Here is a 17,580-nt window from a genome sequence, read left to right as displayed (position 1 = left end):
TCTAACTGTGGAGGGAGCAGCTCAGCTCCAAGTCCAGTTGCCGTTTTCAGTCTTTAGTTGCAGGGGGCGCAGCCCACCATCCAATGGTGGGAATTGAACCGGCACCCTGTTGTTAAGAACGCTTCCTCTAACCAACTGACTCTTCTCTTTCAGCAGCAGCTCGTTGTCTTTAATCTAGTTGTGGAGGGTGCAGCTCACTGGCCCATGTGGGAATCGAACAAGCAACCCCATTGTTTAGAGCTCACGCTCTAACCAACTGAGCCATCCAGCTGCCCCTACTTTATTATTTTTGTTGTATATCTTTTTATACCTACTAGTAGAATATAAGTCCCCAGGAAGGTGGGGATTTTTATCTGGTTGGTTCACTGTTATATCCCCAGCTTCTAGAACTGTGCCTGGCACATAGGAAATGTTTATCAAATATTTGTTCATTCAAAGAGTGAATTAAATGAGAAGTCGCATTTGACAGCACCTTGTAATCTGCTCAGCCCTGTAGCAGGCTGACAGAAGCAGGATCTTCAGGGAGACAGGGAAACACACCATTGCTCACAGGTGATAATGATCTCCCCCTCATTTTATTATGAAAATAACACACGTATAGGACAAAACAATGTAAATGAAGCAGAGGGCATGCAGTAGGAAGTGAGTCCTGAGACCCCAATCTCATTCCCCAGAGGAAAGCACCGTCCACGGTTTCTTCTGACTTGTTCCTGAATGACAGCTATTAAAACACCAGAGTGTGAGGTTACAGAGCAGGCACAACAATAATTTTATTTTTAACGAAAAAACACAGAGAGAAGGCAAAGAGATTTTAGGATATTTCTGTCCACTGATGGGCCCAGCCGCAGATACAGGGACCATGGGGGCAAACGTGTATGCACAGGTGTGCACTGGTGCTCTTCAGGCACGCTCACACACACACCCACACACTCACACTCACACACGCCTTTAGTAAGGAAGCCTTGATGGGTCACCTTCTTCACCCTCATTAGCCAGGCTCACAAGTTCCCTCCAGTTCTCCCCACAGGGGAGGACCACACATGCACAAATACACACAAAACATCTTGTTTCCACCTCTGTGTCTTAAAGAAAATACACCAGCCTCCATCTCCTTAGGGCCCACACCTCTGAGGTGGCTGGCATCCCCTTTCCACCTTGGGCTGAAGGAGACAGAATGGAAGGGATGTTTTGTCTGTTTCTACGGATGGGAAATAAATCTGAGATTGGTTCTATATCCACTGTTGACGAGGATGCACAGCCAGCACCGTGATGGGATGGGGGGACAGAATAGTGGGCGGTCTAATGAGGCCACATGACGGGGGAAGATATCTCACCAGGTGGCAGGAGGCCAGAATCGAATCCTAATTCAGTTACTAATTAGCTCTGTGACCTTGGTCCGGTCCCATAAGCCCTCTGGGCTTCAGTGTCCTCATCCATAAAATCGGTGAGAAATGTTATCCTGCCTTACTTACCTGGTTTGTGAAAGCACTTTACAAAACACTAAGTTCTATACAAATGTAAGTCATCGCTCAAGCCAACAAATTGTTTTCATTATGGAAAATGGCAAACATAGAAACTAACAGAGAGAATATCAGAAGACTACCTATTGTATGATTCCATTTAAGAGAAATGTCCAGAAAAGGCATATTTAGAGAGACAGAAAGCAGACGACTAGAGGCTGAGGCGGGAGTGGGCATTACCTACATAGGGCCCAAGGAAACTTCCTGGGGGGAGATGGAAATGTTCTAAAACTGGATTGTCGTGATGATTGCACAACTCTATACATTTACAAAATATTATTAAATTGCACACTTATAATTAGTGGATTTTACTGATATGTAAGTTATACTTCATAAAGCTGTTTTTTAAAAAGCAAAAATAAAGTGCAGAAAATAGTAAATAGTATAATAAGCTTCAACAATTATCGATTTATGGTCAATTTTGGTCCATCTCTACCCATATCCAATTTTCTCACTGTACTATTTTGATGCAAATTCAAGATCATATTATTTCATTTGTAAATATTTTAATGTCTCTAAAAGATACTCTTTAAAAAAAAAGTAAGTGAAATACCATTATCACAGCTAAAACATTTTAACAAGATTTTTTTGCCCTCAAATATTCCATCAGTGTTCAAATCTCCAATTGTCTTAGAAATGTTATAAATGTTTACAGTTTATTTGTTTACAAGCAGGAGTCACATGAAGCCATATATTGTGATTGGTTGGCGTGTCTTTTAAGTCTATTTTAATCAACATATTCCCCCTGTGTGTTCTCTCCTCTCCCTTCATTTGTACTGCAGTTTCCTCACTCTGTCTGGACTTGGCTGATTACATGTCCTTGTACTGTCATTTAAAGTGTTCCTCTGTCCTGTACATTGGAGTTAGACCTAGAGATTTGATCAGATTCAAATTCAGTTTTGGGCAAGACTGCTTCACACGTGGTGTGTACGCCCATCATGGGGCACAGAAGTGTCAGAATGACTCTCTTTTTTCCTTGTTTTTTTTGGTTTTGTTTGTTTATGGCGGTTTTATTTACAAGAGCCCCTCACTGGCAACAATCCAAATGTCTTTCAATAGAAGGATAAACTAATTTTACTATGCTTATACAATAGAGTACCACTCAGCAATAAAAACAGAATGAACTATTCAACACGATCGGACTTCAAAGGGATGTCTCTGTTTTTTGATGTTAGCAACTACTGATGCTCAATGCCCAGATTCATTCATTCATTCATTCATTCATTCATTCATTCATTCATTCATTGGCTATACCAACAAAAATGTGTTTATTATAAAATAAAAACCCACTTGCACAAAACCACCATAAAGTAAATGAATTATTCTAAGACAAATATTCTTGTAACCACCACTTGTGTCAAAAAATAGATCTTCAGCCACCCAGAAGTTTCCATGTGCTCCATCCCAGAAGTTTCCATGTGCTCCATCCCAATCACAGCCTTCAAAAGTAACCATTTTCCTTACTGTTATAGAAAGGATAAAAAATGGACATAAATCAACTTCCTTATGTTTCTTTACGATTTTATCACCCAACTGTGCACCCTTGGACATATGGTTTAACCTTATTCATTTTTTATATGTCTTTTAAGTCTCTTTTAATTATAGCGTTGGAGACACATTTCTTAAAGCATTTATTTTGTGTGAGACACTCAGCGGGCACTAAAGTAGGTACCAAAAGTAAAGGAGAGTCTGAGACTTTAGACACTGTTTGGCTTTGGGAAGCGCCAGGCTTAGCTCAAGAATGGGAGAAGTCTAATCACTGCCGTGCAGCCCTGTGCAAAGGGCTGAGCTATTCAGAGAAGGCAGAAACCAGTATGTGGAGGGTTCCTTCTAACTTATCCTTATGCTTCTATTTAACACCCGGATCAAACATCTGTTTCCGGCCAAGAAGGAGTAGCAGGGACCAGATTTACCCTCCTGGGTTTTTGTTTGTTGGTTCGTTCATTTCAAATGTGACTTTCCTTTCTCAGATATGTTGTAGAGGAAACAGGGTAGAGAATTTCTGCCTTCATATATTATAGCCACCTTACTTGGGTACATTCTTAATCTGATTCCTCCCCATTCCAGTTGCTAGGATGCTTTTCTTGCTGGTGACATTATCCATGCTGGAAATTTTGTGGAAGGGGGAAATATCTGGACTCCTAGCTCTTCTTTCTGTGTCAGGCATCTGTAGAGACCAAAACAGGGAATTCAGTCTAAGTGCTCCATTTTAGAGTTTCTTGTGAATAATTGTTAATTTTAAAATTTATTTAAAAATGTATCAAGTTTGAAAAAAGTATGGAGAATAATATATCATATATCCATGTATCCAATACCCAGGTTTACCAAATCTTAACATTATATCTATTTCAGATCTTTATATATTACATATATTATAATATCTATTATAAATATCATATTATCTATTATATACACATATTATCTGTTATGTATATAATAGATATGTATGTATATACATAATCTATGTATAATAGATATATGTGTATATAATATCTAAAATAGATACAACAGACACAGTATAATACATAGTATCACAGATCAAGCTTGTTATTTTTTATTTTTCAAATCTCCTCTATCCTTACTATTATTTTGGTGATTGATTTATCAATTATTAAGATAAATTAGGTAAAACCTCCCTTTGACAGTGAATTTTTAATTTTTTCCTTGCAAGTTTGCCTATATTTTTCTTTGTAGTCTGAAACTGTTATTAGGTGAGTACAATCTTAGAATTATTATGTGTTCTTGGTGGTATACTTTTTATCCTTATTATGTGACTCACTTGTTTTCCTAATAAATTCTTTTGGACTTGTATAGTTTTATACCTTTAATGTCAATCTTTCTGTATTCCAAGTGTGTCTCTAGTAAGCAGCATATACCTGCTGCTTTTAAAGCGGATGCTCTATTAATCAATGAATTTCATCCATTTATATTTATTGTGATTAATTACACATTTGGCTTTTTCCTGTTATCCTCTTTTGTGCTATGTCTTTACCATGGTTTTCCCTTGCTCCTTTTTTTTTTTGTTTGTTTGTTTGTCATGATTTTTCTTATGCAGATTTTTAAGAATTGAGATATAATTGACATATACCATTATATTAGTTTTAGGTGTACAACATAATGATTCAATATATGTATATACTGCAGAATGATTCCCACAATAAGACTAGTTAACATTCATCACTGCACATAGTTACACAATTTTTTCTTTTAAGATCCACTCTCTTAGCAACTTTCAGTACACAATACAGTATTATTAACTGTCGTCACCATGCTGTACATTGCATCCCAGGACTTATTTATCTTATAACTGGAAGTTTGTACCTTTTGACCACATTGACCCATGTCACCCACCCCCACTCCCTGCCTCTGGCAACCACCAATCTGTTTTCTGCATCTATGAGTTTGGTTTTATTTTTTTAGATCCCACCTGTAAGTAATATGATACATTTCTCTGCCTGATTTATTTCACTTAGTCTTTGTCTTTCTCTGCCTGATTTATTTCACTTAGTATAATGCCCTCAAGCTCCATCCACGTTCTCCCAACAGGCAGGATTTTCTTCTTTTATGGCTGAATAATATTCCATTGTGTATATATACCACATTTTCTTTATCCATTCGTCTACCAGCGAACACTTAGGTTGTTTCCATGTGTTGGCTATTGTAAATAATGCTGCAGTGAACATAGGGGTACTCATATCTTTTCAAGACAGTGACTTCATTTTTTTTTTTTTTTTTTTTTTTTGGATAAATACTCAGCTGTAGAATTGCTGGGTCATAAGGTAGTTCTATTTCAATTTTTTGAGGAACCTCCATACTGTTTTCCACAGTGGTGCACCAATTTACAATCCCACCAACCAGTGCACCAGGGTTCCCTTTTCTCCATGTCTTCACCCACACTTGTTATTTCATGTGTTTTTGATGACAGCCATTCTGACAGGTGTGAGGTGATATCTTATTGTGGTTTTACTTTGCATTTCCCTGATGATGAATGATTTTGTGCACCTTTTAATGTAACTGTTTGCCATTTGTATGTCTTCTTTGGAAAAATATCTATTCAGATCCTCTGTCCATTTTAAAATCAGATTTTTTTTTTCCTACTGTGTTGTATGAGCTCTTTGTATATTCAGATATTAATCCCTTATCATGTATATGATTTGCAAATATTTTCTCCCATCCCATAGGTTGTTGTTCATTTTATTGATGGTTCCTTTTGCTGTATACCTTTCACATTGTTGTTTTTTTTAAATGGGGAATATTGAGAAACTGTGTGTTTTTCCAGGATGTCAAGTTGTTATTTTTCAATCTAGTTGTGGGGAGTGCAGCTCAGCTCCAAGTCAAGTCATTGTTTTCAATCTAGTTGTGGAGGGCACAGCTCACTGGCCCATGTGGGACTCCAACCGGCGACCTAGGTGTTATGAGCACCTCGCTCTAACCACTGAGCAAACCGGCCACCCACTGGTGGCTCAGCTCCAAGTTCAAGCCATTGTTGCTCACTGGCCCATGTGGGAATCGAACTGGCAACCTTGTTGTTAAGAGCTTGCACTCTATCCAACTGAGCCATCTGGTCGCCCCACCTTCCATGTTTAACAATCAAAAAAACTGGGCAGAATATATGAAACAATAATTTTGAACATTGGCAGTCAGGCACCTGGGACAGTAATCCTGGAATGACTGAAAACAAGCCAGGAGCACTCTGTGTTTGCCCCAGCATGTTGCCTGCTGGGTTTCCAGACTGCGAGCAGGAGGAACCCAGGCTGAACCTTGGCTGTCTCCTTGAGTTGAGGAGGCAGAGTGGGGACTCCAGGGCGGCCAACACAGCTCATTTGTACGCTAGAGCACAGGATAGGAGAGAGAGTTCTGGAATCTTCAGAGGGTTCCCCATGGCAGGCAGCTGAGGACTGATCAGCATACATGTGTGAGAAAACTCTCTGAGATGGGAAAATACTTACGTGAAAGGAGCAGAGCAATCAATCCTCAGAGCTCACTAAAAGATGGAAATAGTGCCTGTTCCCTCCAGCTGACATGGAAAACCATTTGGCATGGTTTCACCTCACACCTGTCAGAATGGCTGTCATCAAAATGCAAGAAATAACAAGTGTCAGTGAGGATGTGGAGAAAAGGGAATGCTGGTGAGCTGTTGGTGGGAATGTAAATTGGTGCAGCCACTGTGGAAAACACTATGGAGGTTCCTCAAAAAATTGAAATAGAGCTACCTTCTGACCCAAAAATTCACGGGGCAACTGGGTAAATTATACCAAAGGGATTTGCCTCAGTGGTGGGCAAAAATCTGCACTAGATTAGAGGGCGCTCAGGCCCTACCTAACAAAGACTTAAAAAGTAAGCCTTGGAAAGATCAAACTGTTTCTAAGTAAATACATTGCATTTCAGAACAGAGCTCAAGAATATTTCCTGAAATACAAAAATACCCAGGATCCAACCAGGAAAAAGTCACATATTTGGCATCCATTAAAAACTTATGGTATGAAAAGGAACAGAATAATATGACTCATGCAGGGACCAGCTCCCGCTCCCCACGTAAGAACGCAGGACATGGTGAGGCCAAAAAGGAACACCCACGGAGCCATGGAGAGTCATACTATAGTCTTGCTGGTGGCTGGTTTAGACACAAAAGCAAACATCCGCCAGTACCCCAAAACGGGATCTTCCTGCACCCCCGTCTCGCTGGTGGCCTGGCGAGACACAGGAAGTAGGATCAACACGATCCGCAATTCACAATCCACTCGCTAACCACTTCTGCGCCTGCTAGCGTAGCCACGGCAGTTGTATCAGTGGCCAATGGCGAACTGGTTACAGCTGATGACCATCTACTACCCTGAGCCAGCACCTTTCCACGTGAGGTCGAGAGCCTGGAAACTGCTCTCTGGGACTCTGTCCCCACAACCCATAGTGAGATGAAAAATTGAAACTGTTCCAAAAATTATTCAAATAAAAAGATTAATAGACAAGTACATTAAAAGATTTATTATAACTCTTCAATATGTTTAAGAAGTTAGAAGAAAAACTGCCCATGGAAGATTTTTAAAAGACCCAGATTGAACTTGTAGAGAGATAAACTACAATGAAAAATACATTGGGGGCTGCCAGATGGCTCAGTTGGTTAGAGCACGAGCTCTCAACAACAAGGTTGCTGGTTCAATACCCTCCATGGGATGGTGGGCTGCACCCCCTGCAACTAATATTGGAAACAATGACTGGACTTGGAGCTGAGCTGCACCCTCCACAACTAGATTGAAGGGCAACAACTTGGAGCTGATGGGCCCTGGAGAAACACACTGTTCCCCAATATTCCCCAATGCAATTTAAAAAATTGGATGGGATATTACCAGATTAGATACTGCAAAAGAAAATAGTAACACATTTGAACACATAGTTGTAGAAACTATCCAAAATGAAACACAGTGAGAAAAAAGAAAGGGGAAAAATGAACAAAAGCATCAGTGAGCTGTGGGACAATTTCAAGCAGTCTAATATACAGGTAATTGGATTCCCTGAAGGAAAGCAGAGGGCAGAATAAATGTTTGAGAAAATAATGGCTGAAAAATTTTCAAACTTAATGAAACCTGTAAATCCACAGATATAAGAAGCTCAACAAACCCCAAGCACAAGAAAAAATGAATAAATGAATAACACTATAGCAAGTCACATCATAATAAAATAGCTTAAAACCAGTGATAAAGAGAAAATCTTAAAAGTAGCCAGACGGGTAAAAGACACATTAGACACAGAGAAACAAAATAAGGATAATTGCAGATTTCTCATCTGAAACAATGCAAACTAGAAGAGAGTAGAGCAACATTTTTTAAGTACTGAAAAAAAATTGTCAACCTAGAATTCTAACCCAGTACTCAGAACAGACTGCGTCTTGTTTCTGTTCAAAATTCTTCAGTGATTTCCTGTCTAAAGGTCTGCTTGCTCTGGAGACTGACTCTGAGACAGAGACGATCACCCACTAGGCTTATGGGGAAGTGCTCTGAGGACCCCCACCTGTGGAGGAGTGAAGACAGCAACGTTGGGCAGAGGGGAAGTTGAGCTTTGATGCAGTCTCAGTAGAAGCCTCAGCCGATCCTGTCAGGAGTTTTGAAAATGGGATGACCCTTCAGAGCTATCCCTAGTTGGTGGGAGGGGACCGAGCCTTTGTACTCACAGGTTGATCTTCGGTCAGATGGGGGATGCGCCAGGAAGGGCACATGATCATGGGTGAGGCATCCCCTAGGCTCCCAGAGAGGGAGCCAGCTGAAAGCAGTCCGTCTTCAGCACCCCAGGCAGCCAGGGGAGTGACTACCTAGTTCTGAAGGGGCATCTGGGTGGCTCACCCCGCTGTCCACTACACTTTTAAAAACTAAATGGAGAAAATCTAATCTTCTTCTCGTGGCACACAAGGCCCTTGTCATGCAGGGTGTCATGTTGGGTCTCTAGTCCTGCTCCCCACATAAGAACGCAGGACATGGTGAGGTCAAAAAGGAACACCCACGGAGCCATAGATAGGGGCATCATACCACTATATTCTTGCTGGAGGCTGGGTTGGAGACACAGGAAGCAGGAGCCACACTGTCTGCAACCTGCACTCCACCGCCTGCTGGCTCAGCCATGGCAGTTATATCAGTGGCCAATGGCTAACTAGTTACAGCTGATGGCCAACTAGCCATAGCTGACGGCCATCTACTATCCGAGCCAGCACCTTTCCACGTGAGGCCAACAGCCTGGAAACTGCTCTCTGGGGCTCTGTCCCCACAGCCCTTCATGGTTTTGCACATGTCCACCCCCAGCTCACCTCAGACTGTCCTCTCAGCCTGGAGCTCTCTCCCACCCACCCTGTGTCCTGGCCCCGCTTGTCTTTTGGGGCCTTCTAATCCTTCAAGTTACAGTTGAACGCACCTCCTCTGAGACGCCTCCTCTGACTGCTGCAGACTCAATGATTCTTCCTCCCAGCTTAGTGGTTAGGAGCACGGACTCTGGAGCCAGGGGTGAATCCCAGCTCTACCACTTCCTAGCTGGGTAACCTAAGGCAAATCACTCAAATGTCTGTGTCTTAGTTTCCTCATCTATAAAATGGGTGTAACATTAGTACTGCTACCTCATAGGGTTGTTATGAGGATTAAATGAGTTAATATGTCTAAAGTTAGAACAGTGTCTGGCACGAATAAATTGTTGCTGCTGTTATTGTTGTTTTATTGAAAGTGTTCAGTATGCATTTATTGAAGGCATGAGGAGGGAAGGAAGGACCGGAGAGAGACAAAGTGCAAAGTATGTTCAGGGGATGTTGAGTAATCCAATCTGTCAGAGAGGTAGTAATAGCCACTGTGGGTCCATGTTGGGAAGAATTTTTAATGTCACAGTAAAGAGTGTGCATCTTATTTGGTAAGCAGTAAGAAACAATGACAGTTTGTCAACAGATGGGAGAAAGGGACACAGAAAGAAGGACAGATTGAGCCGGGAGGTAAGGTGTATATGTGGTGAGTTATAGGTGAGGGATGGTGTTAGAAGAAACGGGGAGATGGGGACATATAGCAGGAGGGGTACAGGTGGGGGGAAATGTGTTGAGAGGAAAATAACATGAACATATGGAGGATGAAGTGGGGGGATCAGTTGAGGCTGCTGGGGACAGGCTAGGAGCGACAGGAACACGGTGGGAGTGGAGAAGATAAAGGGTGATGGAGACAGGTGAGGTTTATGGGTTCAGGTAAGGAGTGGTGGGGCCCCGCTTGGCTTGGGGATGGAGAGCCAATGGCTGAGACCAGTGAAGGGATCCTAAGAACTGGGGCAGGACCGTCCGCGAGAGCGAATCCGAGGGCTGCAAGAGTGGAGGGAAGAGCAGAAGAGAATGTGATGTCAGAGAAAGGGCGGTGATGTAAGAGCCCGGGCGGTGGGGCGGTGATGTCAGGACTGGTGCTGATGCTGGCGGCGCGGTGCATTGTGGGCAGCTCCCCTCTCTGCCGCTGCCGCCGCCGTCGCCCGAGGAGGATCCGGGCCGGGCCGGGCCGGGCCGGGATGGTCCGGGTCGGGAGGCCGCCGCCGCCACCGCCGGAGGGAGCGGGCCGCCCAGCGCCGCACTGAGCCGCCCCCGCCCCCGCCCCGCCCCGGCCCCCGGGGATGCGCCGCCCCAAGCCGCTGCCTCCGCCGCCGCAGCCGCAGCCGCAGCGGGCACAGAGCAGGTGAGGCGGGGCGGGGCCGGGCGGCGGGCTGGGCGGGGGTCGGGAGGGGGCTCCTTCTATGGACTCGTTGGGCCTCGGGCCTGGCTCACCTCCCAGAGCAGCCTTCTCCAGCGCCCCCTCCCTGCTGCCGTCTCCGCCCGAGCTGGGACGCTGGCCTACACAGCCTGGGCCGCGTCCGAGGCCTGGACCGGCTCCCTGCCCCCAGCACACATACCCACCCTCTCCCTCCTGCCCTCCAGGGGTTTTGCTCTTCGCTTCTCACATCTGTCCCTGTCCTCTGTCCCTATGGCTTTACTGTCCTGTCACCTCTGACAAGTCGTTCTCAGCTGTCTCCATAACCTCTCTCCTTTGCCCTCAGTCCTCCATTCCTCCCACTAGCCTTCTTACCAACTTCCTCACCCCTTTCCCTGTGCCCAGAAACTCCTCCTGTGGTCCTGTGACTTTCTCACCTGCCCTCATGATGTCTCACCTGTCTGTATGTTACCCCACCCCCTCCTCTGACCCTGTCACTCCTGGTCCCTTCCATTGCCCTCTGCTCCCTCCCACACATCTTTTCATCTGTTTGCATTACACCTCACTGGTCTCTCTTACCTCTCCTTACCTGGGCTCCCAGATTCCCACACAGACCTGGCTCACACCTTGCATAGTTACACATCAACACCTCTATTCACATACCACGAGGAGCTCCCAACCACTTAGGTATTTCTCTCTCTCTCTCACACATACACACATCCATCATTGGCCCCACACTCTCAAACATGCACACTCTCTGACAGATGTTCATAAAATCCTCCTCCACAGCCATTTCTCACTACACACCCAGGCCTCCACACACCCAAAGGGGGCAGTAATGGGGCAGCCAAATTACTCATGTTCATTTCATCCCAACCCTAATCTGAGCTAAGTGTATCTTCTGAGGCAGAGAGTAGGAAGGATGGTGGATGTGGAGAGACAGGGAACTCTCATTTATACTCCTGCCTCCACTCTCCCTTTTCCCATCTCACTTGTTTCTTCTAGGCTTGCCCGTCTATAAAATGAGAGCAGGAGCCAACATTTTTCTCATCAACCTCACAGGGCTGGAAAGCTCACCAGAGGTCACCCTATTCAACTCCTTAAGGCTCCCTCCCTATTGGTTCAGTGGCTTCTCTTATCTTGTCCTCAACCTGTTTCCTCCACCTTTATTCCAGAGCCCCCCATCTCTCCCTCTGTCTTCATCCTGCCATTGCCCTCTCTGCCCTGAGAATTCCTGCAGGAGGCGGGCAGAGACCTATTTTATCCCCACATTTCTGATACTATGAAGTTGTGTGGATTGGAGGGCAGTCAGCTGAATCATTTAAAGAAACACAGAAAAAGAGTGTCTCTCCCCAGGAAGATCCCATCTCCACACGTCCTTCATGGCATACCATGACCTGTTAAAGGTTGTCTCCATGCCTTCACTAATCCGCACTGCCTCTATATCAGGACAACTAGACATAGGGGCCCAGGAGAATGGTCCCATCCCAAGGAAAGAGAGGTTTATGGAGTTCTCACCCCATCCATAGATTCTTAGGCCCTTTCCTTCTCTCCACCCCCCAACCCCCATCCCAGCCTGAGTGACTTCCTTCCATCTGTGACTCGCCAGGGTCATTGTGAGGGGAGAGCAATATGCTTATAAAAAGTATAGAGGGTAAGAAGAGAAGAAAAAGATCTTGGTTCCATTCCTGTACCGGGTTGGCAGAGATCTCAAAAAGTGATCTCTTCTGGCCCCCTGCCTGCACACATGCACCTCACACAGGGAGACGCAAAATCACACATAAACACACACAGACACAGATGTACAGACATAGACACACACACATGCACACACACACGACACACAAAGATATATACACACTCACAGAGGGGTACACGCAGATACACATGCAGACACACACATGCACACACTTGCCTTTCCCTGGGTAACACTGGCTGGCTCTCCCAGTTGGGACACTCTCCCTGACAGCCCTTCTGCCTGTCCCACCTATGGACAAGAGCTGTGTTCCTTCTTGGTTCCTGAGCAGACACAGACAGGTGTGGTGAGAGGCTGTCTCACCCCACGCCCACCCAGACCTGCTGCTCCCTGTCACTCCTGTTAGGTCGCTCCCCGTTCCCTGCCGTCCTCTACTCCTCCCAATTCAGTCTGACTCTCTCCAAGTGGCCATACAGCTGCTGTCCCTCTAAAATCCACGTCTTGAGTCCATTGCCTTATGTTCACCTCCTCACTCCCATCCTTGCTTCTCAAGCCCAGGGCTGCGGCAGTGAACGCTCACCACTGAGACTGGCGTGTGCCTCTCAGCAGCCGCATCCTCCTCAGTCAGCACCATCCCCGAGGGGCTGTTGGGTATCTCCTCATTCTCTGATTATCACATCTCGCATGGGTGGTTAGCTCGCCTCTGTCACTCTGGGGTGCGTCTCCATGGGTCACCCCTTGGTCAGCAGTTCAACCCTTTCAATAAGCCTCAGATACATAGCTTCCCGGTCATTTTGTGGCACAAGGAACGTGTGGGTACTAGGGGGCCATAGATCAAGTCACTCAGACTGGTCCTTCTTGGCCTAGATCTCCGCAGTAAAGCATGGGTCCCACTCTGGTGTGCCCCTTGGTTAGCAAGTCTCCCCCACATTAGCTAGCATGTGTCTCTTTGGGAAATGCTTTCCCACAGCTTGTTCACACATCATTTCCTCTGCTTTTTCAATCAACCGTGTGTTGCTGGTTTTCACATCTCCTGTGTGTAGTTTGTATCTGTCTCCCTTCCTGTAGAGAGTATTTGTCTTCTCTCTGACCTCCACTAGGGTGCTAACACAGTGCTTCCCCCAGTCACCCCTGAGCATCTACCCCGTGGGACCCCGAAGGCTGCCTACTAGAATGGCGCTCTCCATCATATCTGCAAGGTGGTCCTGGGTCCCTAACCAGCCCCCGCTCACAGCCCCTCCCCACTCCCCCAGGTAGATGGCCCCCCCAGGGCAGGCCCTGCGGACACCCCTCCCTCCGGCTGGCGGATGCAGTGCCTAGCGACTGCTCTTAAGGACGAAACCAACATGAGTGGGGGAGGGGAGCAGGCCGACATCCTGCCGGCCAACTACGTGGTCAAGGATCGCTGGAAGGTGGTGAGTGAGTGACACGCCGGGGCAGAGGCAGGGGTGGAGGGAGGAGAGGAGGACGGAACCTGGAGACTTGTTAAAACAGATGCCCTCAGAGCCCCTACCCTGAGAGGGAGGTGCCCCTTAGCTCATTTGCATGCTGCTTGCTGGTCATTAATTTTTGCCTACACTTGTGGACAATCGCTTTCCCCCAGTGCCCTCTCTACAGCCCCGCCCTCTCTCACCCCTTTCCCGGCTCGATCATGTTGGTCCGGCCCTGCCTGGAACAACTCCTGGTTGGATGTCGGAGGAGGAGCTGCAGAGCTCGGTGGGGGCAGGAGGGGAGGGTGGGGGAGGGGGGCTCTTTCTCTGCCGGACCTTGGAGAAGGGCAGTGAGTGAGCATGTGCCCCTCCGCTTCCGCAGAGGACAGAAAGGCTTGAGTTCGGGGAAAGAGCTCTTGCAGGCAGCTCCCACCGCATCCGCACTCCATCTTCTCCATCCACCCTCCTCCCCCTCACTGGTTCCTGCGGCAGGTGCAACACGCCGAGACTCCCTCTCCCAGCGTGCCTTGCTCCTCCAGCCCAAGACTTCAGGCTGCTCGGCCTGCTGGGAGTTGTAGTCCAAGTCGTCTCCGGGGGTTGGGTCTGGATGGGTGGGGGACACGTGAGGGTTGGGGGAAATGCAGTGTCTGAGGAGCAGGACCTACTGTAAATCAATCCCTGTCCCACCCACCCCTTTCCGTCCCATAAGAGCTCTCTGGTGGTCTCTCATCCTTGTAGGGGGATGGTGGGGTGAGCGTGTGAGCTGCGGGTCTGGACCAGAGTGGGGAGCCAGGAAGAAGAGAGGGAGAACAGCACAGGTCAGATCTACAGGGAGCCTCTCCGTGTATGTGAAAGAGGCTCATTTCCCCCGGGGTGCGGGATTGAGAGGCGAGTGGGGCCTTAGTGCAGGTGGGTCTCCATGGCAGCAACCACCCTGTTGTGCAGGACCCTTAGAGACCCAGGGATAGGGGCAGAGGTGGCAGGCTTGTCAGAGATGTCTTGGGGGGGAGGGGCTGGCGAGGCATAAGAGCTGAGGGAAGGGGCTGGCCACCTCCCAAAGGGGAACTTCCTGAGCGGGAGAGACTTTGGGGGAGGAGGAGCCAGGGCAGTTATCAAAGGAATGAGGGTCTGGCAAAGTGAGAAGTGTTCCTCCAAGGTCCTCCTGGGTCCCCTGACATAAGAGCTTCTTGTGCTGGCAGACAGATTGGAAACAGAAGGGCATTGGCACTTGAAGAGGTGAGAAAAAGTTGGTGTTCGCATACATACTGAGTTTGGGTTAGAATTTTTTGTGCTTTTTGAGAGAAAAAGTGGGAGGTGAGTGGGCAGAGAAATGGCAAGGGGGATTTGGGGAAAGGGGGCAAGCATGTCATCTTTGCCATCTGACCACCCCAGCCCCTGGAGGTCTAGAGAGGTGGGGTGCCAGATGCATCCCCTCAGCCACCTCCCTGTGAGGGATGGGACAGAGACATAAGGCAGAGCTCAGGAACCAAGAACAAGCTGCCATGGACGGGCTGTGGCCAGGAAAACAATGAGTGTCAGTGGCACTAGCTGGGGTATTTAAAAATAATATTTTATTCTTCTTCAGGCGCACTTCTCAGAATCAGAATAGCAAACAATAATCATAACAGAAACGTTCTTTCGTTTTGAGCACTTACTGCTGCCAGACACTTTGAAAAATGCCTTATATGCATTATCTCAACAACCAATGAGTAGATACTGTTATCCCCATTTCACAGGTGTGGAAACTGAGGCACAGAGATTAGCTAATTTGCCAAGTTCCCATGACTGTTAGGTGAAACCGGGTTTGTCTGCCTGCTGGGTCAAGCACTCAATTCCTTCTTTCCAAGAATTAGCCCATCCAAGAATCAGGATCGCAGAGCTGAGGGTTTTTGTGGCCAGTTCGAGTCCAACTCTCTCATTTTACAGACGAGGAAAAGTGGAGCCCCAGAGAATTTACGAAACTCACCTCTGGTCATCCAAGAAACCAGGCTTCCTTTTTTCTAAGTTAATGCTGGTCCTATTTATCTTCCAGTTGAGGGAGGGCCTTCATCAGGGGAGGGGGAAAAAATTGGGGAGGGGGGAAATAGGGTCTAAGGAAGGGAGTTTGCGAGAATATTCCTGTTACTGGGCTGTGGGCAGGGCTACATTATGACTTTCGTAGGCCCTGGGCACTTCTCCTTATGGGTCCCTTTCTGAATAATTAAGAACTAAAAATTGTATTTCATGACTGCATTGGTATAAAGAGGAATAAATTATATTATATATTAAAGTTTTCTTTTTGATCGAAAAGTTGATTTTTTTCTCCTGATTTTAAAAGAAATGAAAACATTTTCATTGCCCTCTAAAAGTATTCTGGGCCTCCTCACGGTACCTGATGGATAAGTCTGTAGGGCCTAGGGAGGAGGGGTGTTGGGTGAGTGGGTGAGTGCAGATGCCCAGCTCCCCACCCCAGGGAGGTTCTGTAAAGGGTGGGTGGGGAGTAGGGGAGGAACTAAGGAAGGAAAAATAAGCTGTTTGGAAATGAAGGTGGTAGAGAAATACCCTCAGGCACCCTGGGAAATTGGGGAGTAGGTGTCAGAAATGTCTTGGCTGCTCCAAGCCCTCCTTACCGTCTCCAGCAAGGATTTTGGAGCCTAGCAGATCTGCACTTGAATCTCAGCACTGACAGGTTTAGTGTGATCAACTGTTCCCATAACATCGTGGCTCAGAGTGTGGGTTCTGCATCAGATTGCCTGGATTTGAACGACACCTGGCTTTGCTACTTCCTAGCCATGTGACCTGGGACAAGGTAGTTAACGCTCTGTGTCTTAGTTTTCTTTCTGTGCAAAATGGCAACTCCTATGACCTTCCTCACCTGTGTTGTCAGGAGCCTTTGGGGACGAGCTAAGATTATGTCTGAGTCGGGAGCACAGAACTGAGATGTAATCGTTGTGCCCCTCCCCCTTGCCCCTTCCTCATGCTCCCAGCAAACCATAAAGGAATCCAGAAGATACTGGAATCTCCCATGAGTTTAAAGTTCCCCAGAGGAAGACATGCCATTGCTTCCGTTGAGTCTGTGTCTGTCCCCTCCTTATTCCAAAATTCTTCTAGAAGTCTGACCTTAACTTTCCTCTCAATTAGAGAGGCACTCTTGTGTCTCACTAGTCTTCCTGCTCCCTCTTCCCTGTCTCCTTCCTGGGCACAAAAGCCTCGAAGAGCCCATCCAGCCTTCCACCTCTCTTCTAAATCTTCTCTTCATCCTTCTCTTTCTTTCTAGAGTGGTTTCAATTGTAACTTGCTGGGTTCTCCCAGTCCTCAGCCCTGCCCTGCCCCCTCCCTCCCTTCACGCGCATATTTCAACCACCATTAAATGTTTACTGTGCTGAATAAATGCAAAGTGGAGGCTTGGAGATGCAGGAGGCTCAGAGTCCATTTATAGGCTGCCTGATCAGAGCAGCCTCCATCCAATCATTAGCAAGTCCAGCCGTGGCTGAGAGTTATGAGCCAACAGGATGCAAGTGAGGGCTCTGGAATATGCTTCGAGAGGCAGACCATCCATGACGGGTGGGCTCCCTGAGGAGGTGAGAATTGAGCTGTGCATCTCTCTTAAACCAAATGAGTCCCAACTTAGATCTCAGCACCTTCTCCCTGGCCCCCCATCATTGCCAGCAGCACCCCCACTCTCCAAGACCTCTGCACCTCTGACTTGACATGAATATGAATCTCTCCCATAACTCAGCTCTGCTCATCCCCCCTTGCCTGTCCTTCCT

At 46.8% G+C, this 17,580-nt stretch overlaps 1 protein-coding gene across 3 annotated transcripts in view; it reads left to right on the top strand.

The window, feature by feature from the left end:
- The first annotated feature begins 10,448 nt into the window (after window positions 1-10,448).
- The window catches only part of TTBK1 (tau tubulin kinase 1), a 41,237-nt gene continuing 34,105 nt past the window's right edge, over window positions 10,449-17,580 (top strand). For 2 of the 3 annotated variants that reach the window (XM_074332973.2, XM_074332972.2), the window contains exons 1-2: window positions 10,449-10,693; window positions 13,655-13,816. In XM_074332973.2, coding sequence (XP_074189074.2) covers window positions 13,709-13,816 — 108 coding nt within the window. In that variant the 5' untranslated portion in view covers window positions 10,449-10,693; window positions 13,655-13,708. The remainder of the gene's footprint in view (window positions 10,694-13,654; window positions 13,817-17,580) is intronic. The other variant, XM_074332974.2, reaches the window with a different exon arrangement.

This window comes from Rhinolophus sinicus, chromosome 2, assembly GCF_057876585.1.
Source record: "Rhinolophus sinicus isolate RSI-liver-muscle chromosome 2, RSI-T2T, whole genome shotgun sequence".
Taxonomy (NCBI): Eukaryota; Metazoa; Chordata; class Mammalia; order Chiroptera; family Rhinolophidae; genus Rhinolophus; species Rhinolophus sinicus.
Note: the sequence above shows the minus strand (reverse complement) of the source record. Positions and strands in the feature narration are given on the sequence as shown.